Source organism: Gymnogyps californianus, chromosome 5, assembly GCF_018139145.2.
Source record: "Gymnogyps californianus isolate 813 chromosome 5, ASM1813914v2, whole genome shotgun sequence".
In the NCBI taxonomy this organism is placed as follows: domain Eukaryota; kingdom Metazoa; phylum Chordata; class Aves; order Accipitriformes; family Cathartidae; genus Gymnogyps; species Gymnogyps californianus.
In genome coordinates, this window is record NC_059475.1 from 4,496,906 (window position 1) to 4,523,161 (window position 26,256).

Sequence of the window (26,256 nt, forward strand, 5' to 3'; positions counted from 1 at the left end):
GTACAGCATTTCTGTTCAGAAGAGTTAAATATGTGCTAAGTAATTGAGACTTGAGTACATGCTTGAAGCAAGTGTGTGGTCAAGTGCTTCCTCAAGTTTGGGTCTTGTTTCCTCCTCCTTTTGTTCTTCCGTCTCCGGATTTTGCATTCATCTTGCTTGGCAGATATAGCGATGAATAGGTTGTTGGCCTTCATAACTCAGTTGCACTGATTTTTCATCCATGCCTTGGTTACGTGTTGCTTTATGTCCTTCCAAGTGTTAGAGAGCACTGCCTCTTGCCAACTTTTGGCAACTTCAGAAGCATTGCCTCTTGTGAAAAATCTTGGACACTGAACTAAATTACATTTCACACAGCGAGAAGGGCAGTGCAGATGATTCATTGTTTTTTGAGTGGCATTAGACATCCTGTTCACGGGAGCGGAGGATAGTTTGCTGGTGACTTCAGAGTGTTGGTATGGAGTGAACCTACTCAGCCCCTGGTTTTGAAGACTCAATTTTTTCAATCAAGCACTAAGCAGACCCAAAAGGGAATGCTGTCTCGTCCTTCTTGGCTAAAAGAGGGCTAGGATTTGGTCTCAGGCGAGACAAAGGCCAATTTCTGTAATTCCCTAATCCCCACTGCAAATAGCTTTTGTTAAAAATTAAGAAAAGCCTTTGCAATGTTTCTGGCCTCACTATTTGGATCAGATAACTTTAATCTTCACACATCGCTAGGATTTGAAATGGTTTAGAGTCATGTGCCTTTGAGACCAATTTTACTTTCATTTGGAGTTGCTTCACAACTGTGAAGATTGTTTTGGTGAATTAATCCTCTAAGCAATCAAGAGAAAATGGAATAGAGGAATGAGTTTGTGCTTAAGATGCTACGTGGCAAGTCAGGTTTCATTTCCAGCCCTCTTCAGATTGTTGTTATTTCTTGGAGTCTTTTCCTTACCTCTTCTTTCTCAGAGTCCAGTACAGCAGTGATACTTTGTTTTGATCCTGCATGTGGCCGCGGTCCTCTGCCCAGAGGAGATGATACTGAAGCCATACAGATTTGTGCCCCCAGGTGAAAAATACCAGTGAGATTATAGCAGCTGTTTGGAACAGTCTGTTACACCTTTCCCAAACAGAAAAAAAGAGTCTGTCTTCATTGGAAAAGTTTAGAAGACTTATTTGCTGTCACAGGCCAAGCATGCCAAAATTACATTGAGTTTTGGGAACTGACCATGTTGAGCGTTGTAGTATTGGATGCTTATAGCAGAAAGCTATATTTAAGGCTGTAGCTGCCTGAAGTTAGATCTCTCTCCCTTCTTCAGCGGTCAGGGTTTTTGGGGGGTACATTTGCAAACCTCCCACCTTCTCACGCTCAATCCGGTGCCTGTCTTTGCATTAGCAGAGTTGTTGCTCATAGCACAGTCGAGTGTTCCTGGGCCCATGCGAAGAGCAGCACGTAGTGCTACGTAGGTAAAGCAGCTACTTCATGTCTTGGATAGTCATGGCACGTTATGTTCTCTTCAAACTCCATCAAAGCCCTGTTCGTCCCCTACCTCCCCAAAACAAACACACATCTGAGTGGGCTTTGCTGGAGGGGAGAGCTGATGAGGAGACAGTGTGGCTACCAAGTTATTTACTTTTCATGGAGCAGTTAAAAGACCCATATAGATTTTACTCTGGCAGAAGTGTGCCTTTTGAAAAATAAACAGTTAAAATGTCAGACATCTATCCTTCAACTTGGCAAGAGGGGAGGTGAAGCACTCATCGCTTCTCACCTTGTCAACATTGGCAAAGTTATTTTTTTAATATAAAAAATTGAGGCAAAGCAGCTTAAAAGGGCCAATTCTCTGTATTTTTAAGGAATGCGAGCAACGTGGTCAGACTGTGGGATTTGGGGTGACTTGCATGCGGTGGGGTCCTGTCAGAGGGCAGGCAGCCCTTGCTGTCTGTACCAGGCCTTGCTCAGGAAAATAGGCAGGTTGTGCAGGTGTCCACCTGAGGTCCAATTCAGCCTTACGCTTTTTAGCTTGCATTTGTGGTAGATACAGCCTTCAAACATTTGATGGATATCGTGAACGCTCCAAATTTCAAAAAAAAGGACGTATCTGGATTTTTGTGGCACGCAAAGTTTTGGATTTCTATTCAGAGCAGAAGTCTCCACAGACATTGGGAGCATTTAGATGAAGCGGGTTGTCTCTGTAGTGGGTAGAAAGTCCTCTGATTGTGTAAAAAGCCAAAAGAACAACCAAAAAAAGCCCCCACAAAAAATCACAACAATTTTTTTAGTGATTGTCTTTTAATGCCTACAGCGTTTAACACAGAAGACCTGCCAAACTTTATGCTTGCTGTGAATAGCTTCGTTATTTAAGAGTGTGTCTATGAAATATATTGATCCTGCTTGATGTCGAACATTGAAACTGTGTTACAGACCGTAGTAAGAGAAGGGAGCAGTGGGGGTGTAAGGGAAGAGCTGCAGGAGGCGTGGGAGTTGTAAAATGTGACAGTGTAAGAAATCTGAGCACCGTGCCTGCGTGACTTCAGCTAAAATTAACCATCCAAGCTTCACATGCCGGCATATATATCATCATTTAACTGTAGACCCCTTGAGAAGGAAGAGCAAGCTGGACTCGAGCAGTATACGTTCATGTTAAATATGCCAATAAGTAGTATGACCTTTCAAGTCCCTGCTCGTGGGAGAAGCAAATTTTCCTGTGACCATTATAAAACAGTAAGCGGCTCTTGGCTCCGTGATAATGGCAGCAGTGCTGTTGAACAGTAACTAACGTCAGCCTCAGAAGTGATTTTTTTTTTTTCCCCCCTTCCCATTTCTTCTGCAGCTTGCAGCTTCTTAAGATTTTCTGTGGTTTCTCTTCGGAGTAGAAATGTATCACCTTTTCAGATAAGCCCTTTTGTGTTGCTGTTCATGTGTGATAGTAGATATAAATGGGTTTATTTCATGTATGAGAACTGTGATATTTGAAAATAATTTGGTGTGCGCTTTAGGTAATTTTTTAGAAAATGCTGGGAAAAAAAATAGTAGATTTGCTTCTCTTGTTCTCTGAGGTCAATTATATTTTGTTGGCGTGAGATCAGATCGGTTGATTCACCGTGGCCAAGTATGTCTTGGAACGGGTTTTGCTGATCAGCTCAGCAAACTAAACTCTGTCTCACTTTTGCATATGCAAAGGAATTGATGCAGGTGTGAATGTAATCTCATTTCTATTCAGGGCTTAAAATGTTTTGCAAGGGGGAATAAGAGAGTGGCCACCTGCTTGGCTTAGTGTGTGGTTCCAGCTTGAAGGGGATTTGTATATGGCAAACGTGTATAATGGGAGCATTGAGAGCAGAGCTTGCCGGATACCAGCACAATTGCCGGCCTTGCTTCACCTTCTAGCTGGTGCGTAGGAAAATGTTCCTTCGGTATGAAATACTTATCCCTCCGTATAGGCAGCGCCTGTCACTAACGGGGTTCAGAAACTGTACAATTGGGGGGGGGGGGGCGGAGAAAGTATTTCTTTTCTCCTCTTTTATATTAAATGTAGTAAAACGTTCAGTAGGGTAAGAGTAAGAAAGGTGCCGGCTAGGCAATTTAAAGTGTATTACTTGTTTAGCATCCACCAAAGATTTGCTTTACACAGACTGGGAGGCAGCAGTGCCCGTCCTGAAGTGTGGACAATCTAAGGCTCTATTACTGGAAAGGCTTGCAAGCACGCTAAAACTTACACACATGCTTGGCTGTATGTGCTGTGAGTCAGCCCATTGCTTTTCAATAGTAGTCATATGCATGAGAATAGATCTCCCCAGCCGGGAATAAGGCTTTAAAGAGAGAGAAATAAATAGTCCCGGTGGTGTTTGCTTAAATTACCCATTTCTCTATTTAACTTCCAAAGGGTAGTTAATGTACGTAAGTGTCCAGTAAAATGTGTAATATTCAGCAGAATACCTCCCACCAACTGACTAATAATTTAAAGCTGTTCCAACAAACACTTGCACATGTGAGTAGAATAAATCATTTTGTTTAGTTCCACTTAATAAATAATTAAAAAAGCAGAGTTACCTCTGTCTCCCCAGAGAAATGGTAACCAAGACCTCAGTTTGTTACAGCTGCATTCCCAATAGTTGAGGATACTTGCAAAGTTCCAGCACTTTAGATAATCGATGGTATTTTACTGGTATCATATTAGATACTAATTAGTAGCTAATTATTATGACAACTATTTTTAGGGGTTTGCAGGTGTATGCATTCTTTTCAGGAAGGCCATTTTACTGTCTCACCTGCCCATCAGAAGGAGTCCACCTGCAATCCTGCCCATCATCACCTCAGACTTGGAGTTTCTGGTGGTTTCTTCCCTTTTTGCTAGTAGTGCTGCCAAGATTCTGGTAGGCTGGAGTAAAAGAAGCCCCCAGGCTCCCATCCTCTTTCAGGGTGCTCCCAGTATCTCTGAGCAGAGAGGAGCCAGATGCAGCCCAAGGCTGACCTGTCAGCGCTGACTTAACCATTCACTGCCTACCCCATATGTCCACCTCTCCCTCTGAGCTGGGAATCACTGGGGGCTCGTGGGCATGCCTAAGGACAGTGTATTTTTGTTTTCGCTTCGTATTCTACTCTCTACATACCTTTAGCAGTGTGCTTAAAGAAAAGGAGCAGATAGAGCTCTTCCTCAAAGCCCTCTAACACCTTCTATTTAATATGGAGAAATGTGGGCACGTTATACGGTATTCTATGCCCTGCTTTTTCAGCATCTCCTCCCCCTTGCAAGAGCTTACATTGGGGAAAAAAAACCCAAACAGTCTTTTGGATAACAGCGCAAAGCTTTACTCATTCTAGAAGAGCCAGTACTGTCCTTTTAGTGGGATTTGTGTCACGGTGCAGATGTACAGATACAGACTTCCTACAGGATTTAGGAAGTGCGTGGGGGCAAGTAAGGCCACAAATTGTAAGAAATCTCTGATAAAAGGTCTGTGACAAATGCTGCTAAACTCCCCACCACCACCACCACGTGCTTCTTAGTTGTTCTTTTACCAGTAACTCAGCAAAATATCAGCTATGTTATTGTCAGGGCCATAATCTCTATGCACCTTCAAAATAGCTGTTATCCTCAGGGTGCTCCCTTGGAGCCAGAGTTGCTTCCGAGAGATGAGTTTTTCAGCTAAGCCTTTGGCTTTAGCTGTTTACCTCTGGGCTTTGCAGTGTGATATCTATTAATAAGATCATTGTATAGGAGTGTAGCATGGATCAGCATGAGACTGCAATTAATGTTACCAGTAAAAAATTGTGATTTCATGACTCTGTGTGTGTAAACCCCATTTCTTGGGCAGCAATGAGTAGCTGATGGGCTTTCCTCCCCCCATAGTTGCCCATGTAACAACTGCAGGCATTCCCATTAGGATCATCTCAATACGTTGTGTCTATTTTTAGGTTTCAGGGGTTTTTTTTCCCCTGTGAACTTCAGCACGCAGTGTGGTTTGGTTAGCAGCAACACAGGCATTGCATTGTAATGGGTGTTCTGATGGAGTTCATCGATGTGACTAACCCTGCTATTCAATCATGAAAAAAAGCCTTGCTCTGCTCTAATTATGCTACATGATGTCAAAAAGATACTCTTCAGCTGTTACCAAATTCACGAGAGCCTGATTCACGGTAATTATTGGAAGAAAACAGTCAGAGTGATTAGTTAGGAACTGACATGGTAAGGGAGGGAAAGAAGGGTCTGAAAATGTACTTGGGCGTTTATTATAATTAGATTTTTTTTTTTTTTTTTTGTGGAAATGAGTAACAAGGAAGAGATTGAGACACATTTTCTACTTACTTGCATAGAAGAGGGAAATTCTTTTCATGTGGTTTTGTGTGAACCCTTTCCTTTTCGTAATGAGCATATTTCAGAATACCAATGGGGAGGCAGAAAACATTGCGTAGTTCTTGGGTTCCCATTTGGGACTGAAATTCCATTTAAAGGAGACCCTGGAGTACATGATAATACCTGGCACCTTAATTTAATTGCAGCTCCATGGATATACTGGGTCTCCTTTATGGTCTCTAAAGGGTCTTCCTGGATTCATTGCTCTCATGACTTTATTCACGCTGTGTTTCCTGGGTTTGACTGACTATGGGAACAGAGGAATATAGTCCTACAGATGCTGTGTTTGGTCCTATCTGCCAGCAGATCAAGAAGAACCTGCCCATCAGCATGTCTGAGCACCCAGGTATCGGCCTCTTGCCTCCAAAAGGGTAACTGGAGAAAGGAATACTGTGGTTTGAGATGCCAACTTCAGTTACGGTTAGCTAGGCAAGCTCTAGTTTATTTGGCTTTTTGATTTTTCCAAGGTTAAAAAGACTGTATGAATTACTTTCAAGTGGACAGAAGCTTCAGGGTTTTTGCTTTTCACTGGTCAGTATGTTCCCCAGCCCTCCCCAAGTGCTTAGTGGTAGCTGTGTGGTCTCGAAGAAACAACCCGTTCTGCGAAAGGCACCTTTCCTGCTCGTTCAGTGTTCAGATACGGTGCAGGTGGTCTGAGGTGTGCTGTGGGTGTGGTAGAGGTGGTCTCTTCGTACGGTCAGAAATGTTACTCGAGACTCGAAGTGCCAAGAAAGTGCAGAAGTCTCCTAGCTGGCAAGATTTCTCTGCCCGTCAGACCTCTCTCTCTCATCTGAAACGTGCTTTAAACAAGCAGGTATCATGCTAAGGAAAGGGGAGGGGGGAGAAACGCCACTGCATTTCAGAATGCAGTGTTCTTGCTGATTGGAGACTTGCTGATCCTCAGGCCTCTTTCTCTACAAACTTTCAAAAGCTTTAGAATTTGAGTTTATTTGCTCAAAACCTTGCTACTTTGTGCAATAGTGTTTTAGCTATGACTCATAATGTACTGAATATTTCCAAAATCAATATTTACCTGTAACTGTTAATTCAAAGCTGATGGACTGAAGTGGGGAAAAAAGAGAGAAGAAAAAAATCTTTCATATTTGTTTTTAATTTTGTTCCCGAATAATTGGATTCCTAATATCATAGACTACGGAGAAAAAAAGCTACCAAACAGCTGAGTCCACCTTTAACAAAAGCCAGAACTTAGACCCGAGTTAAACATTAAACTGACTGGTCTCAGGCACAAAGACCTGCTTATGGTGATAAAACCCAAGTCATGTTGTTTGCTTGATTTTGTTAACTAAAATAATGAAGCTGCCTGCAATGATTTTCATAGTGTGTGGAATCACTGAGAAGTTTTAAAAGCTCATACTGGTATATACAATAAGGCAGTATCTGTTTGGTTGTAGTGGGTCAAATATTTCATATCGGAAGATTTTGTATTTTTTAATTAGGCAACTGTTCAGGTAATTTTCATATGAAGATTCAAACGTGTGACTTTGTAACCCATTTGTTGAAAATACCCGAGGAACACTCAAAATTCATGTGCAGAGATAGGCATATATGAATGGAAAGTTTCTCAGCAGTGTTTCCCTAGTTCTTTTATTATTGTTTTCCCAATTATTTGCCTGGTTTTGAACATTTGAAAACACTATGTGCTTTGAAACATTTTTCATGTGTCTAGAAATAGCAACCATTGTACACTTACATTTTTTTCACTTGTTTGTATGGAAAAGGAAAAGAAACGTTAGGAATCATATTTGTGTAGTACATTACAAAGACTTGCAACAAACAGGTTTTGAAAACATCCTGGAAAGTTTCCATAATTAGCTTAATATATGCCATAAAAATGAGCAGTGACCATGAAGAGCTACTACAATAAGCCTGGATAATACTGCATCCATAAGAATGCTTCAGAGCTCATAAATATATAGCCTAGTCAGTTTAAAGAAAAAAAAAATTGTATGTTATGCATATCGCAAAATAATGTGGTACAAGAAAGTTTTTAAGAGAAGCACAGATTTATTATATCTGTATTTTCCTGCAAAAGGTTTTCCTAATCAACTAGTTGAATGAAGTAATATTCCACACCCTTAAATACTCCAGAAACAAATATTTTCTCCATACTGGTATGCATTATTGATGCATTTAATGGAATATTTTATAATGAGCATAAAAGCTCTGCTTGCAGTTCTGATACTAAGCACAGACGTTGACTTCAGCACACAAAGTAGGGGTTGCAAGAACAATTTGCCAACAGAGGGAGTTTCTTTATGTGTTATAGGAGACAGTGAATCAGACAGTGTGTATTTGGGGGTGTTTCAAGGTGTCTCCTTTACCAGGAGGATTTGTTAAGGGAGTTAGGGATTTCTTTGATGCAGTTCTGTTTGTTTACAGGGTATCAATGTAAGAGCTAGTGTTCCTGGATGCAGCAGGAATTAGTGCAGTAGGAAACAGCTACGAAATAGCAGTTTTGCAATGCCAGCCATGCATTCTCATCCTGTTATTTGACTTAAACATCAATCCTAACTAGCTCTCAAGGTCTTGCTGATGCTGTAATTTCAGGCTCTGCCAGGAGGGGTCTGCTCTGCCTATTCTCTGTTCCTGTGTTGTCCTAGCTCTAGGGCTGATCCAAGCATTTGTTTGATTGCATGATGATCTGCATCGTGGAAGTGATCCAGGCTGGAACTGATGCATCAAAGTATAATCTTATATTTGTTGAAAGTCCTTCTGTGATAAATTAGGACATTCATCACAGCCCTCCCATGAAAAGAAACTTAGTTATTGTGTTTGATAAGTTGCTTGTCGGCTAAATTGCGGTAACGGTGTAGGGGTGCGTGTGGACCCTTGCGCTTGTGAAGTAGTTTTCAACCGGTTTCCTGATGTCTTTACTTGTAGATAAACAAGCTAGAACCATGTGGCAGTAAAATAGGTGAAGTCAATCCTAGTTCCTTGAAGTCGTTGGATCTTTAAAAATATCTTCCTGTTATGGAAAATGTTTTCTTGTAAAAGGAGCTAAGGAACACAATGTCTGGTTTGTGCAAAATGTGGGGGTTTTCTTTCCTTTTCTTTTTGCGATCGGCTAGGGAAATCACTCGTGTACTCAGTGTTTATTTCATTGAGATGTTTTTCATTGAGATGTTTTTCAGCTCTGTTTTTTTCACGGAGGTGTTCCAGCATGTTTTTCTGTTCAAGTCTGTGACGCTGTTGGTGTAGGAAATAAATATCACACTGCTCTGAAGATGGAAGTAGAAGATAAATGATGGAAAATAGGGACATAGGTTTCAGATTTTGAGTGATTTGTTCATTGCTGCTACCAGTAGTGTTTTACAGGTTTAAAAAAGATACAAGTGAAGACTTTATAACCAAAATAACTCTAGTCAAAATATCTGTTCTTCATTTTATCATATTAACATTGAATCAGCAAGTGCAGGAGGAGCGTGCAATTACAATCCTTGTATTATTTCCAGGTTCCTCCATCCCGTGTGGCAAATACTTGACTCTCAGCTTTGGGAGTTGGCTTTTGCCTCCCATGAAAGAGAAGGACGTAAGCATTTGCATTTTAAATGTGATGCTGAAGATGCTTCTGAAATTAGTAGGCATGGCTATGCTTGGTGATATTAGTCAATAATTTAAAGGATCTATGTTGATATCCAATGATATGGGGGGTTGCATAGCTCAGGAGCAAGGTGGTGGAGGGGGAATGGCTTTAAAACCATGTTTTGTTTTGACAATGTTTTGCCAGCAGACGGAATCTGATTTTAGTGGCCATCATTTACATCTGCTACCTTAAGGCTGGGGATAGGAACCTTCATAGCCTGGTGATTACAGCCCTGAGGGCTAGGACCCCTCTCCTTGTCCTCTTTTCTTTCCGTCTGTCAGTAGCTGTGAAGGAAAACAGTAGTGCCTGGGCAATGCACAGGGAGAGCTTTCCCTGGGCTTCTGGGGACTGAATACTGTTGTGCAGACATTTCCCTCCAGGTCAGTGATCCACCCACTTGTGTGAGGCATTCATCACCAGCATAGTGCTTTAATTTAAAAAAACAAACCAAAACCCCAGTACATGGTGGTTTATTGGGACTGTGGAGGATTGGCATGGGTCATGCTGTAGACAGCACATTGAATCTACTCCTGCTTACTGATAGACTGAATTGGAATGAATGTATTTCTAATATGCCGGACACTCTTGAGAGTAGGGGTGAACCTTAATATTTGTCTGGGTATTTAAAAGGGAAAATCCTGATATTTAGTTGTTTTTACTTTATTTCTTTGGAATATAAATAGATCATATAAAAAATGTCTTCCCTTAAATTTTGTCCTATACAAAGAACAAGAAACGTTATTTAATTCATAAGCAGAAATTCCTAATCAAGTATTTTTCCTTCTTTTTAATAACCTAGCATGAAAAGATTTTGTGAGTTTTCTGGTGATCTTGGATAAGTTGTGCTAGCACGTGGTGAGCAGTACTTAATGCAAATTAAAGAGAGATTTTGAATGCTTTGTTTGCTTAGTTTTCAGCTAATACGTTTTAAAATAAATCCCAACAGTTAGAAGTTTGCATAAGAGGTTAAAAATCAATTTAGTAGGCCTATTTAACCTGTGAGGTGGAACTTATTAGAATTGGTAGATTTTTAAGACCTTTAAAGGCTTGTTGGGTAATATAACAAAGGAGTTTCCTCAAAATGAAATTGCTATATGGCTAATATCTACCGGAAGTGGTTCTTGGAAAAGAATCTTTAAAATTTCTCAATAACAGATATAAAGAAGAAATGTCCAAGGGAAAATGCAAAAAAATACTTGGGTGGAAATTGAAATCTCTTCTACACACGTGTTACTGCTGTAGAACATTTAGTTGACCGCCTGATGATCCATTCAAGCTGTAACATGTTCAGGAGTTTCCTCTCTTCTTCTGCGAGCTTTGATGTCAGAGTTCTGAATCGGAAAAGCCGTACTATAGTAAGCTGAATACTTGATCTGCACAGTGCCTTGAATTTTAATGTTGTTGACCTGTTTCAAAGAGCAAAAAAGCAGTGATCTTAAATGAGCCTCTCGGATACTGAGAGAAACAAAGAACTCTCATTTGTAAGGCTGATGTTATAACTAACAATTTCTTTTTGTTTATCTTTCTCCTAACAGATTTATACGGATTGGGCTAATCACTATCTAGCAAAATCTGGTCACAAGAGATTGATAAAGGATCTACAGCAAGATGTGACTGATGGAGTCTTATTAGCTGAAATAATCCAGGTTGTAGGTGAGTGACTTTCTCTTTTTGTACCAGGTATCCACCAACTCACTCAGAAATTCCCTGTCTTTATCTTCTCCATAAACACAGGGGGGGAAATGCATCAAACTGCATGGAATTATGTAGATAATTTTCCTTCAGAGACTTTGCTAATTAATTCGATACAGCCCTGTCTAAAAGCATAGTGGAAAAATATTTGATGTTGTTGATAAGATCTCCTGACGCAGCAATATCAGTCCACACAGCTGAATGTTAAAAAAGCAACTGATGAGGGATTTTTTCCTGCTAGAATGCTGTTAGCCTTCACTGTCCCTATTTCTGATACCTTTTGGGGATTGGTCTGAAGATAATTCACAGTGATACTGGCCTATTGTGTTGAACCTCCTGCTTTCAGTTGGATTTGGAAAATCCATATATGCAGCTAGGAAGGGAGAAGGGGTATAATTTTTACGTGGCAGAAAAAATAAATCTTTCATAATGAGTTTTCAAATTAGGAAAATCACTTATCATTAGGACAAATGTCAAATAGAGGCTCAGTTCTGCAAAGGCTTTGGTTCCCTCAGTTTGCACTAATATTTGTAGATAATGAAGGTTCTAAACAATTTTCTCCATTGGCCCCATGTAAAGCTACATATTCTCCCTCTTCCCTTGGGCCTGGATCCTTCATTAGTTCCTTCAGAGACTCATCCATCTGGTACTTGGGATGCCACAAAACACATGCATGGGCCAATGGAGGCTGATGGAAGGGAAAGCCTGCTAATGGGAATTAGGACAACTATTGTTAGAAGCAAACTGACAGATCTGAGATGCAAATTAAGAAGACGGCACTGAAGTAACAAGACATCAGTGCATGCATATTTATATGAGTTCAGATGCTGTAAACAAGCTAGTTCCTTGGTTTAAGGTGCAAATCTGCAAGCCCTGTTCTTGGATGAAATTGTGAGGCGTCGTTCCAAAGACTCCACTAGAGCTGCACTGGAATATGTCAAAAAAGGTTTTGTCTCTGTGTTGTAGAGCAACATTATATCTCAGTAGCATTCTACAGACCCGCCATGCAGCTACAGATGTATAAAACCAGGCCATGAATGGTTTGTGTATTCACTATGAACAACACTTCATCCTATATCTATTTCCTTATGCGTGTTTAACAGGGAAAAACATTTGGAAACCCAGGACCAGTTAGCTGTTGATTCCTCTTATATATACCTGGCTACCCTGTGTTAACGCTGTTGTAGAAAACATCTGCGTGAGAACCTGGTTGTACCAAATACTTAAATGTAGTTGTTCGAGTATTGACTTCTGAAAACTCTGATGAAACTAAATTACTCTAAAATACGCAGAAATAATATTGCTTACTGTATTTTGCTTTGATTCACCTTTGCATTTTTTTTTAGCCATTCTTAGAGCTGCCTTTTGGCTGATGTTTAAGATTAAGTCTGCAAGCTTTCAAAAGTTAAAGTACAAGGTGAAGGAGTTCATTTTCAGAGAATATTTTCCATATGAAAGAAAGTTCATATTTAAACATTCTCAGTTTAATCCTCCAAATTAACAGTGAAGAAAAAGTCATTTGTATCTGCTGCATACGGCCTTAGGCACACTGCATCTCATTGTCACAAAGATGGTGATAACTTTCACACCTAGAAGCAGCTTTAACTGTAGCCTGCAAAATACAAGCTTTTTTTCTAACAAACAAGACTGCATACTAAGAAAGCTGCTATATGCGGTGTAGGAGAGGTTTTTCTTTTTTACGTTATGGTGTGCTACGTGTAAAAGCAGCCATGAAGATCCTTCCTCCTTTTTGTCATGTGCCTGGAGTATCTGGAGATTGTCCAAAGTCATCGAAATTGATTCAGGTTTAATTATTAGTGATAGAATTTTTGTTGTGTTCACCATTTGAGATTTACATCACAGATGTTGAATCTTGAAAATACTACTTAATATCCAAAACTAGAAAAAGAATAAATGTGATTTGATTTTTTTTTTTTTTTGAAGACTCCATGAGAGTTAATGATTATACAGAGACAGTGATCGCAATCCTTTCTGCTTACCTTTCGTAAGTGAAATGGCTGTATATTTAGGAAAAGGAAATTTTAAAATTAGTAAGAACTCGGTAGTTCTTTTACCTTAGCATCCAAACAAGGAGCAAATCTAAAAAGACATGAAACCAAACATCACTGCATTTGACTTCAGAGGATATAATCTTCAGACTTCAAAACTGCTAATGATAATATAGAAGTGTTATATGATGACAGGTTTTTCTATTTGCAAGTCACTTAAAATGCATTTATAGCATTCTGGTTTATTTCAGTTCAAAATTTATGAGTCTGTAAAAGAATACATAAGTAATATATGCCTTAGTAATGCCGTATAAACATAATAGCTGTATTTAAATTCATGAATGCAGATATAGTGGGTCTGTGCATGCTCTGAAATTGGTAGTATATCAAATTGTCACTTGGTTCCCTGTGAGAAGCTTCAATTTTCAAGACTTAGAATCGATGCTAAAATTAAATTTTAACCCAGTCCGATAGGACTTTTCCTAGGGATGCCTAGGATAGCTTGTGGAATAATTTAATTGATTGGATAAAACCAAAGTCAGATCAGATACAAAAGCTGTGGCTTTATAAATAGGGATGCAGACATTATGTTAGTGTTAAATGCTTATTCAGCTAAATAAAAGTAGTTTCAATAGGAAGTACAGCGTGCAAATCAGTGTTGTGCTGGCAATCGGTACACCATTATAGAAGGTGATGGGCACTTTGTTTAGTGTAGGTGCTTTAGATATGTCAAGATAGCCTATCCTACAGGTATATCTAAATATTCTGGGTAACTTGTGTTCTGATTGAAATTAATTGCATTGACTTAAACAGAATAGATCTTTGCTCTAACTTTAAAAGTCATTTGTGATTACTCCAGATAACTAGATAACTATTCCAGTTCAAATTCATACTGTGACTTATCTCAGTATAGCTTTTGTCTGCCGTCATGAAAATTGTACTATTAGATTTGCAGGGGAAGGTTACAGGTTTACATTTCAACACAGAATCTTGGGATCAAGCCTGGCAGTAGTCTCTAGTGATAACTCCTATCATATTTTGAGTGGAACATTACACAAAGGTTCATTTTACTAATATTTGAGTGGCTGTTCAGTTAAAAGCTGCAGGTGACAATTCCTACGCAAATGTAGGAATTATATTGAACAATATTCATTCATACATTGAAGAAAAAGTAATCTCATGTCCAAAGATATGCCTAAAGTACTGAATAATGCAAAAGAGGTGCCAAGGTTGTAACAGAAGACTTAATTCATTATTATGAAGTGCATGGACTTATTTTTTGTATGGATGGTTTAACCATCCATACATAGCCAATTTTGTTCTGTATAATGCTTACTGAAACACTTTTGATTTGTTCTGATTATAATTTTTCATGCACTCGATGGAATGTCATTTGCTGAAGATTTTTTTCACCAGGAATGCGTACCTGTACCTATATAAATGGGACACTGGCAGCTGACAGGCCGACAGATTTACAGAATTCTTTGCAACTTTTGATGCTAGGCCTTCTTTTCACTTGTGTTTTCATATAATTTTGGCTTGCAGTTTCATAATATGCCTCCTGTCAAAATACATAAACCCAAATATTCTTTTAGGTACCATTTTCCCAGCTTTGATTTGGACCCAGCTAATGAAAGCACCATGTCACTCATTGCTACTTTCATTACAGGGCACAGCTGGTTTCTACTGGCTACCTTAGTACACCCCTCAATCTGTGTAGAAATGGGAAAAGTTTGCAACCACTTAGAAGCATTTGAACCAAATTCACTGTCTTCACAGTGAAAAGAAAAAAAAAAAGGTGATGGAGGAAAGCTCTGCGGACTTGCAGTTTGTTTGGGCAAAATCCCCTGCATTTCACATTTCTGTGGTTGTGAATTTACATCTTGCTCGAGGCAGAGATAGAATTTAAAGCCTTTATGATTGCCTGTGACTTCCAGTTTATGCTAAATGATGTAGTATTCCTACGTGGCAAATAGAAACAGTAGCTGTGAGAGTTGCCTGTTTATCTCGGCCAGAAAGCTGTGCTTTTGCAGCTGTGAAATCGGACACGTTTCCAAGATCCCCTAGCTATGTGAACTGTACCATCACGCTGCCCGTGGGCACACCACGTTATCTCATTCACTGCTATCTCCTTCTTTCCAATCATCTCCACAAGACAGGCAACTTATCTCATACCTGCTGCAAGCACTATTCCTTGGAGCTAGGTGGAAGGGTCAAAGATAAGGTCCAGCTTATGGCCAAGGAATGGGAGCATCAAAAAATTGCCTGGTGAATTAGGCAGATTCCTGCAAAGTGCCAAATATGCCTGTGGGCCACTTTGATGCATCTCCCCAGCCTAGGTTGAATCTCTGAGGTCTTGCCCTGCTGGGTTCAATAGAGAGGTATGAATTAAAGTTCAACCCAGCTGCCAGTTTGCCCCACCACCAGCTTTTCTGGTTGCTCTCTATTCCACGTGATTTTCATACCGCTTGCACCCGCAGGGAAGGGATGATAATTCCATTAATCTAGTGAAAGGAGTAACCAAGAGCCATAGGTGAGTTGGGAGTGGATTAGAAGGTGTAAAGGTAGGGCATAAACCTGCCGAGGGCAAGGTGATTGCCCAGGGGTAAGCAGAAATAGCACCTGATGGACCAGAGACTCCAGTTCTTGTTAACTCTTCTGATTCCCACCAACTGTTTCTGGTCATCTACATCCTAAATCACCTGCGGTAGAGAAGGCCAACAGCATAAAAGGAAGTGATGAGTAAATGGGAACTGATGAAGAATCATCAACTGGTGGACAAAAAACTGCAGGTTCACAAGTGTGAGGGAGAGTTGCCTTGGTTTAACATAGCTTTTGAGAGGAAGTAAAAGCAGCTGTTTAAAAACAAAAAGAAGAAAAAAAGTGGAGCACAAGAAAATGCAGGGAACTGATAGTAATGAAATAAAGAAGCTACAAATCAGTTGATCAGGAGAGTACAAGGATAGCTGATGATGTCTTGCAAACTGACGGAAAGGTATGAGGACAAAAGGAATGATTTCTAGGTGAGAATGGTAATATTATTAACCGCAGTGTAAAAAAAGGAAGGGGATAAAGAGGTAACATCCCGAATAGTTGGTGTGTTGAATGTAAATTTCTCCTGACAGAAAAATTTAAGGTGGCTTACATCTTGGTTTGCCATTAATTTTTCCCATGTTACAGAACAGTGTATTTGTTAGTTTATGGGGTTAACCTTTAGTGTACAGCTCTAGAACCAAGCTTGGACTGCTTGTACTCCAAGCCTGTAGCAATACCCACAAAGTGTAGAAGTGTTGAGGAAATATTTTCGTTCTACATTTGCATACTAAAAAAACCTCAGAAAAAGTCAAGTGCTGTATTGCAGCAGAATATTGGAAACAAGTTACTAACAGTTTAGGCAGTTTCAAGTAGGTGAGTCTAGGTAGTTTGTGTACAAGAGCTTAAAAAGAGCCAGGTCATAAGCTTTATGGTTTGCTAACATTGGTTTTAAATACATCGTGTAACATTTTAGAAGTTCTAGAGGACTAGGGGAAAAACTACTCTTTTTTAAAGCAAAATAAACAGATAAAAGATCATTTCTGTGTGATCTAATCCGAGACCACACCTCTAGAAAGAAATGTACGCTCTTTTTGTGTAGAGGCTGATAGACCACTCTGGGGAACAGTACAGTAGATTTAGCTGCAGTCTTTTTCATACTAGTGTCAATCCTTAGATGCATTACTGTGGCATAAAAGTGTACTGGGACACCTCAATGTGTAAAAAGGGGAATACCAGGCAAGAGTGAAGTTATGTTACTTCTTTGTTTGCCATTGTTATGACTGCTATTGGAATATTGTGCTAAATTTGGTATTCCTAACTTAAGAATAAATGAAATGAGATGGAGTTCTGACTGATGTCCTGAGAATATAGGACTGGTAGAAAATACAGCTCTTAATATAAGAATCGATGGGAGGCAAATCTGTTCAATTCATCAAATGCGATGTGAATGCCCACCTTTATTACAGTGGCAAAAATGTGGGAAACTGAACTTTGATTATAACTGGTTCTTCAGTCTAGCACAAAAAAGGCATTTCAGGGTCCAGTACTGAAGCGTGAAACTGAGCAAACTAAGACTCTAAGGCAAACATTTAACCACCTCAGCAGCTTAATTATTTCACTTGGGACTTCAAAGATTGAAACTGTATCTTTTTCTGCAAGTAGGGTTGCATGTTAGCCATGGACAAGAAGCTTGAAAAGTAGTCTCGTGATTTGTGCTTTAAAAAAAACAAACAAGCAAACAAACAAAAAAACCTAGTTATTGATCATAAATTTGCCATCTAGATTTAAAACCTATATTCACTCTGCAACCGAATCAATTGACATGCAAACATCTATACATACGTAGTGTTCACGTTTCCACCCAGCAGTGATTCAGCTTCCAGAGTTTAAATCTTTTTTGTAGTTTAAAGGAGTTACCCGTCACTGTACAAGACGTTGTTCAGACCAGTTGTTTTCTGCCCCCAGCTGTCTCTGGAGGCATGACCCACTAGAAAACTCCAGCTGCTTTTTTTTGATGGGTCTCAGTGTTTCACACGTTCACTTTGACTGGACAACTACAATCTGAAACCCCTTTATTTAGCTAGCAGCGAGTGCTCTGGAAATAGTTGGCATGAACATCCTTGGTATAGTTTTTTGCTTTATTTCCTCTTTTTTGCTTTTCAGCAAATGAAAAGATTGAAGACATCAATGGCTGCCCAAAAAACAGGTCTCAAATGGTAAGTAGTAAAGTCATCTGTTGTTTGTGTGTATGTGGTTGAGAATTGAGTGAGCGTGTGTGACTTCAATGTCTGAGACTTTTAATAACAATTTTTAATTAGTATTTCACAGTAGTGAGAGCAAAGGTATGATCTGAAGAACATGAATATTACAGTTCTTGCCCCGTTGTACTCCACAGTAGTTGAATTAGGCCTTATCATTTATCACGTACTTGCAATCAATATTATTCTTACATTGGTATTTTATATTTCTGAAATATCACATCGTTAAACAGGAATGTATAAAAATAAAATGTTGTTCCTCTATATAGACAGTAGTACTGAAAAAGCAGAATTAGATACTTATTTTAAAGTTGGATTAAGAGTTCCTATATTCTTTGAAAAGAATCAAAATAAATGAGCAAAACGCACTAAAGAAAAAATTTCAAATTGCAAACTTCAAGATATTTTAGGTATGCAACTTGTTTTTGACTGATAAGTTTTAATTTGTAAAAGAAGTTATTTTGTATCTTGCTTGTAAGTAATATTTAAAACTGAAGAACCAAAAATTAGTGCAGTAAAATTAAAAGCATATAGTACCTCAAGAGTATGTCTGCCATGAGTATTGGTGAAGCTAAAATTATAGGCAGAACTTTACTAAGAACACAAATAATAAGAAACTGATTTTTAAAATGCATCCTAGGAGAGGAGTGTTTAAAATTTATGATACTTTAAAGAAGGTTATTTCGTTCTGTATCTTGAGAAAAGACTCATTTTACAATATAAATTCTAAAATCTCCCCTTTGCATTGCAAACGCTCACGTCAGGATATGTGGATATCTGTTCTGTGTGTGAAGCTATTTTAATGTTTTTCATTTTTATGACTCTGTTCCCAACTGCCCGTACCTCCACGACTGCAACTTCAGCACAACCACTCACATAGTTAAACGAAAGATTAAAGATTTGATGAGAGTTTGCCATCTTAAGTCAGAAACCACACTGCGTTCTGCTATTCTGTTTTGGCTTTTTCTCTTTCTTGGAAGTTAATCTTGCTTAAACCCATGGAGCAAGCTCTCTGTAAAAAGAAAGCCATCTAAAAGATTTATCATTGCTACGTTTTACTGCTTTGAAGAGGTTGGTTGCTATTCTTGCTGTAGCCACAGCAGCTGTCTAGAGTATAAATAATTGAGGAAATTTTGACAATTACTATAATTTAATGTTCCACAAGTGTATCATAAGAACTGAATTTCATTCAGGACTGGAGTCTATAACAAATTCCAGGACATTGTAGCTAAAAGTCACTTTAAGTCATTATTCTCGATGAAGGAACAGCGTTGTTCTGCTGGATAGTCAGATGCACGCTGTAGGTTGCTTATAGAGGTCAGATCTGGTTATAACCAGAGGCATGCAGAGGGCATGTGCTGCGTCAGGAATTGTGAGGAGTGCCGGAAAGAAGTGTTTGCCCTGCGCTTCCTCCTCTGAAGCTCTGATTTTATTCCGGTTGCTCATTCAGGAGGGCAGAGTGAGTGGGACTGTGTGCCCTGCTCATGAGACCTAGTGCATCAGTCATAGCTAGGCATCCCCAGCAGTTTTCCTCCCATGAGAAAAATGAGGATTATGCTTATGGCTTGCTTTTATTAAGTGTGCATGCTTACAGAGCTCTTTATCATCTTACAGTAAAGATACTGAGACAAGAACATAAGTATCTTCATAGAGGTGGTGTTCACACAATTGCCTGCAGTGTTTAAGGAGACAGCCCTTCTCCAGGTCTCCTGTGTTCTCGGAAAAATGCATATGTTACAGTGGTTTGGGTTTTTGGTGTGATTTTTTTGTTTGTTTGTTTTAAAGATACAGCAATTTTCATCCTTTGCATTTTAATGCACTTTCCTCTTACTATAGCTTACAACCATTCTCCAGAGTGTGGAAACTCGTGTTTGTGTCTGGTACTTCTGGTTCAGAGAGGTTGCAGAGGGAAGGCTATCCAGTCAGTTCAAACACTCAACGAGGTGATGTCTAGTCTTGTATTTTCAAACGAATCTTTCAGTTACAGGTGTCCATATCTATATTGTAGTGTCTGTAAGGTGGGCACCACAGATGAGTAGATTTGGGGGGGAGCACCGTAAATGGAGATTTAACTTTGCTCATTAAATAGAAATACAACAGAGCTTAGAGGGAAGCCTTCTACCATCATCTTTCCCCCTGTGGGCAGTTATCTTGTTTGTAGACTCACGATGCCATGAGCAGAGACACATGTGAGCTGAATTGTGAAGAGCCAGCTCACGGCCAGCCAGATGTATCAGCTTAGAAAGCTGGAGCAAATCTGTGTCTTCCCAGCCCATTAAAGGGGATGTGAAAGCAAGTACGTTTGCTTCCATGTGGCACAGTCCTAAGCCAGTAAAGCCCGCCAAACCTTAGCGAGCTCAACACAGAGCCAGATCAGGTCTCTTTGTATTGTTGTTCCCATTGCTACAGCGTTGGAGAGCATCATGCGAATTTGCCCAAATTGAGCATTAGAGACAGCTTGGGTCTGTCAGGCTCAAAGCCAGTGCTAATAAGCCTTGAAAAATTAAGTTTAGAACTGCAGAACATTTGGGGACCATCGGTGCTTACCAACCTAGTCCCAACGCCAGAAATGACATGACAAGGACCTCCACTGGCTCCATGAAAAATCACTTAGGTGAGAACCTGTCCCCCCTCCTCATCTTGTCTGGGTTTCTCTGCTGTGGGGAGTATCCCTGTCTTCCTTTGCTCCAGATAGGAGTTGGCTGGCTTTTATATAATCTATTATAGACTAGTCTATATCTTGTCCTCTGTGTAAAGACCTGTTTCAGGGATTTTTTTTTCCAAACCTCTATGGTTTTGTACTGTAGATATTCCTCTAAACAAAAGCCTGTAATTGAGATGGTTAGTTCCAGCTGGCATGCAGAAAATCCTGTGGTTAACAGAGGATGTAATCATATGGAGCACAGGCTCTGGGACCAAGAAGATTTGGAGACCGTCACCACAACTGCATTTGGGTTTTTAGAATGAAGCCCCAGAAAATATTGGCATAGTTCTTGATAACTGGGTGAAGGGGAGTAAAACAAAACCAGTTTCCTCTCCTATATGCTTCTGAAAAAAAGAGTGAGGTCAATAAGCCCGAGTAGGGCTATCTCTGCTAATATTGTTTGGTTATAGAAAAACAGAGATCTTTTTCTTTTTGTCTGTCTGTCTTTCAATTTGCCTCTTGTTTTGGGGATGATATTAGAGCTCAACATTTGGCATCCTGCAGTATCTGGACTATATAGGAGGTACTGTTTAGTACCTGCCCTTCTAGGTAGTGTAGATACCTTGTTAATGTGGGTACCTTTGCAAGTGCTGAATGTTACTTATTGTAAAAGAGTTCACATCACTTACATTTGTAAAATGATAAAGCAAACAAAAAATAGAGTACATAAGTTGTTATATGCTATATGTTATATAGCAAGTCTGGCTGTAATGGCAGCCTTTAGAAATCTTGCTCTATAGGGGCTGTGTTCTGTCTGTGAGGAAATATGTTGTGTAAAATGCTCACAGGTTTTGAAGGAAGTGTCACAGTAACGTTTTAGCACAGTGTGATAGCTGAGCATTTTATTATCTTGTATATTAATACATCCTTTTTGCATAGCATGGCAAGGATGGAGAGAGAGGGAGGTGGTTGTGTTACCGCTTACATGCAAGTGATAAATCATAACAGATGAGGTAGTGGTAAAGATCAGATGATATAAGAAAAAAAACAAAGGACAAGACGTTTGAAACATCAGAGCATTGAAGTGGAGAGCAAGGTGAAGGCAAGAGAAGATCCATATCAGCTAGACTAGAAGTGACTGGGGAGGCAGACAGGTAAAGAAAGTTAATTTTGACAACGTGGACCTGAAGACAAAGAAGAGAGGAGCTACTTGCCAGTGAAGTGGTATGTTGGCAGACACAGGCAACAGTTGAAACACGACTGAAGATGGGACTGGAAGAAGGGATAAAAGAAGTAGCAGCAAGGTGTCTTATAGGAGAGGTAGAGGTTTTTTCCACCTTGAATGTAAAGGTAAGAAATACTGAATGTGGCATTGGAAAGAGATAAGACATATCTCTATATATATTTAAGAAAAAAGTGTGAGAAGAGACTAATGAGAAAATAAATTTATTTTTTCCAAGGTTCAAAATAAAATAAAAAAAAAAAAATCACAGATTATGATACTCTAGAAAGAACTAGAATGTTAGGTGTGAAAGTCTGAGAAGCGATAGCGTGTTACCCTTGTTACTGAAGCCTGAAGCAGTGGAGCGGTAGCAAAGCTGTCAGTGCTGAAGGGAAGAGGATGGGGGAATCTGTAGGTGGATAGAGCAGACTCTTTCATCTTCCCATGCTAAGCCTGGGGAAGTTGTGGGAGACCCAAGACAAGAATTTGGAGCAACAGAAAGGCATGTAGGCTGAACCAACATCACAGTTCCCTCCTATAAATAGAGGAGGAAATAACTGTGGTTCTCATGTGGGTTTGTGGTTGGGTTTTATTATTTTTGAGGATGATCACTTTGTGTATATAAGTATCTGTGTTATCAAATAACAAAAAGGAAGTATTTATTTTTTTCGTGTTGACCAGAAGTTTTTCAAGAACCATCTCTTTCTGATGCAGATATCAAGCTGTACTAGTAAAACAGTACTGCTCAGTCTTTCTACTGCTGTTTGTCTTGCAAACATAAAGAATCTTGTACTGCAACATGGGTGAGAGCCTGCATTTCTTCCCAAGGACTTTATGAAAGTCGAGATGAAGGCCATGTTTTCAATATGATGACTTCATTTGCAAGGAAACCTCATTCCAGTGATAGCAATTTGACTATTATTTTAATATTTGGCTGATTTCTTGTATTCTGAAAATGAGCTGTTCTGTGTATGTGACACCCAAAGTCAAAGAACAAGTTTGTTTGGAAATTCTCCAGCCTGGTAGGGACCCTGGTTTTGAAGTGAGCCGTCCTGAGAGTTTTAATTCAGTTGTTAGAGCCGGGTGTCCACTTCCCTCCTCAGTGTGACCCTTGCCAGCTCCGGCCCCTGCTCTATGAATCTTTTTTTTTATTGGCAAAAAGATGCATGGGATGTTGAAGTCTTCGTTACTGTTTGTGTGTATGGCACATGCTATACATATTTCTGTGTTCTTTTTCTCAAAGAACAGGTTAATGAATTGAAATAATAAATGTGAATGCTGGTGTGACATGGCCCATACTTAAAGGGTATAGCTGGGTACATATTAATGAGTTGGTTGGCAGGAATAATACAAGCTGAAACCATCTGCATCACCCGAGCAGCTAGCTATGTGTTTTGTACAAATAACTAAAAAAGGAAGCTGTATTTAAAAAAAAAAAAAGAATTAAATATTCGTAGTTGCTTGTATTTTTCTCATGGAAAATAATTTTATCTTTGCTCTTCAAGAGCAGGCATCCACTTTAACCTGCTCCTGTAAACATTTTGAGCATTTTTATACACCCGATGTTGTCTAAACGTTGCCATAGCTAGGTGCAATAAATCTGTAAGGCTGTTGGTCCAAACCCCTCCGGGCTGGTGGGGCTGAAGTCTGGTCGACGGGCCGCCTGTTCCCCAACGCCGAGGAGGACTCTGCTGCCTGGGCATGTGCTGCTAATTCAGGGGAGCAGCTCCGCCGGGAAGATCAAAAGCATCACAAGCATGTTTTTCCTCTGCAAATTCCTAGCGTAGGATTTTTGGAAACATATCCCAGTGGTTAAATATAGCCATATTTTTTTCAAGTAATCCTACTCCGAGGTTATTCTGAGCAATGTAGTAAAGGGAACTTTTCCGTCTTCTGGTGAGCATTCCCCCTGCTTTGCTTGGGGAGTTTGTATTTTACTGTCAGTATATGTTTAGAAATTTAATCTGTTTTAATGTTACTATAGTAACAAATGGGTATCTTTTGGCCCTAACTCGTGGTATGTTTCCTCACAGCTGAAGGTTAGCTGGAGGGGAAGATGTTACTCGGAGCCGTGCCAGACTGGCCAGTGGCAGACACCAGCTTAGCTCCTTCAACTGCCTGTGGAGGCACTTGGCCAAATATTGAGTTTAGGAATGTTTAAAGCATTTTCTCTAAGCTTCCTGGGTTTCTGTTGATCATGTATGAACCCGTGTTGTCATGTAGACAAGAATGATGTACTACAGAGGTGACCTGCCAGGTTGCTTGTACTTAGATGTCCTTCTTCCTCACTTTATGATTACTATTGCTCCTAGGTAAGATTCGTTTTACTGTCTCTATTTTTTCCCAGAGATCCAGACTGTTGTTAAGCTATTATGCTTGGCATTTGTGTATTGTTATCCGTGAGACAGGCGTGGTGGGATCATAGGTTTCTGTGTTGCAGAGCTTGCAGTCTAAATAAAACCACAAGCCGCCCTCTCACCCCTGCCATCATCCTACATAGAAAATAACATGATAAATAGAGCTAGACTGGATTGGGAAAGGCCAATATATACATCTCCCTGCCATAAGGCATGATAAAGTGTCAATAAACAGATATTTGTTTAATTTCTGGAGGGAAAGGCTTCCAAAACTCTTCCGTGTGCGGAGATGGGAGATAAGGCCGTCTGTGCATGCTGTTCTGGCCATTGGGTATGTGGTGCCTTTGGAGGCATTGCTGATGACAGTCTCTCATTTCCGTACGGGATCGTCTTCGTGGTCCCCGATGGTGTGCTCCAATTCTTTGCCCTATACAGTGATGCAAGAACTTAGACATCGTCTGTCTCTGGAACAGTGTGAGGTTTGATAAAGAGCGAAAGAGAACTGACTTAAAAAGTAATTTTTATGGAAGAACTGGAAGATGTGAGCTTAACTATAAAGATAGAATTAGATTCTATTTAATCATTTATTTAACTGTTAATTTAAGCTGAATTAACACTTTTTAAATACCTATGGTTCTACCCCCCGTGAGGACTAAATACATGAAACAGCAAATGCATTAAGGGCCCAGGGTCGTTCCACATAAGTATGTGGAGATCTCTGTATCTTTCACTCATGTATTTACACCTGCACCAAAGTCTAGAAAAATAATTTTTTGCCATGCCTATTATTTATGTAAAATTATTACATAAATATACCTTTTATGCAATACTTTGTGAACGCATAGCTTCTTGCTATGTTTTGCATAAATGGGGAAAAATAGGGAATCATGGATGACAGTCTTTAACTTCCCACGCCTGCGTGTTAGGGCATATGCAACATATGAAACTGCATTCTTGCTGAGGCCGTACTAGGTGCAGCAGATTGTGTTAACTTCATGGAGATTCTGTTGGTGTTGAATTTGGTACCATGAGCAAAAATTGTGCTCAGACTAAATTTTGTGTGGAGTCTGTCGGGGATGAATTATGGTTTTTATTCAGGGTTGTTATCTGAACCTTTTCGAACTAAGGAAAAAAGGTTAAGTTGATTAGAGGACAGGTGGAAGTAAAAATGCAATTATTCTTCTCCTTTTTGGGAAATTGATTAATTCTTTTTCTGAACGCTGGCTATGAAGAAAACTTTGTAGTGTTCCAAAATGGCAGCAAAATCACAGTAACCCAAGTTTAAAGCTTAGGTTGATAACAAAAGGTATCTGCTCATGTTTACATAGTTTAATTCTGGTTTCTGAGTTGTGCATTGTTACTTTGCTTTCTCAACAGAAACCTCACTGTCTGCTGCACTGTTTAGAAACAGTAGAGTGAACCTATATATTAAACAAGAATATGACAAATTTCTCTGTCAGGTTTGTGATGTAAGAATTAAAGTTGTTTGTATGGCAATTTCTTCTGGTGCCTAGATCTTTGTTTCTTTTTATAGGATATATAATACTAAGCTCTTCACCCTTGAATACTTGAAACAGATCATAGCTTTTACAAACGATTATGCAGCCCAGAGAAATAAACTTTTTGTCTGTGTCTTGTCATAAATCTTTGACTTCCAGCCATTGCTTATACACTGTAACTGTGTGATAATGGCTGTTTTAATTAATGACTCTGTGAAGGTAATACATATCCAGAAAACTTTGTTCTTTTGGTTTTTATGTAGGATTATTTTTATATATTTAAACAGTACTATTGCACTTGTCTTAGGCAATTATGCAGGAGAATTTCAGTAGGAGATGTTGTCCAGGATCCAGGTGCAAGGAAGGAGGGGGCACATATGTGTTGGTGTCCTTCCAGCCACCGGAATAAATCCGTTGGGAACAGGTGAAGCTGTGACCCTCAGGCCTCGAGACATATGTATGCACGTCAGCCAAGACGGAGAGGGTACGCTGCGCCTGGGAACGGGCTGCGGCGGTAGGTCCCTTCCCATGGATCTTTTTTAGAAGCGAACAACTGTCAACGACTGTATTGCAAGAGGTCCTTCACATGACACAGCCGTGAG

The 26,256-nt window shown here is 39.7% G+C and overlaps 1 protein-coding gene across 3 annotated transcripts in view; it reads left to right on the forward strand.

Annotated features, from left to right (window-relative positions):
- The window catches only part of NAV2 (neuron navigator 2), a 234,526-nt gene that overhangs the window by 55,618 nt on the left and 152,652 nt on the right, over positions 1–26,256 (forward strand). For all 3 annotated transcript variants that reach the window (XM_050897832.1, XM_050897833.1, XM_050897831.1), the window contains exons 2-3: positions 10,974–11,091; positions 17,838–17,890. In XM_050897832.1, the coding sequence (XP_050753789.1) occupies positions 10,974–11,091; positions 17,838–17,890 (171 nt within the window). The remainder of the gene's footprint in view (positions 1–10,973; positions 11,092–17,837; positions 17,891–26,256) is intronic.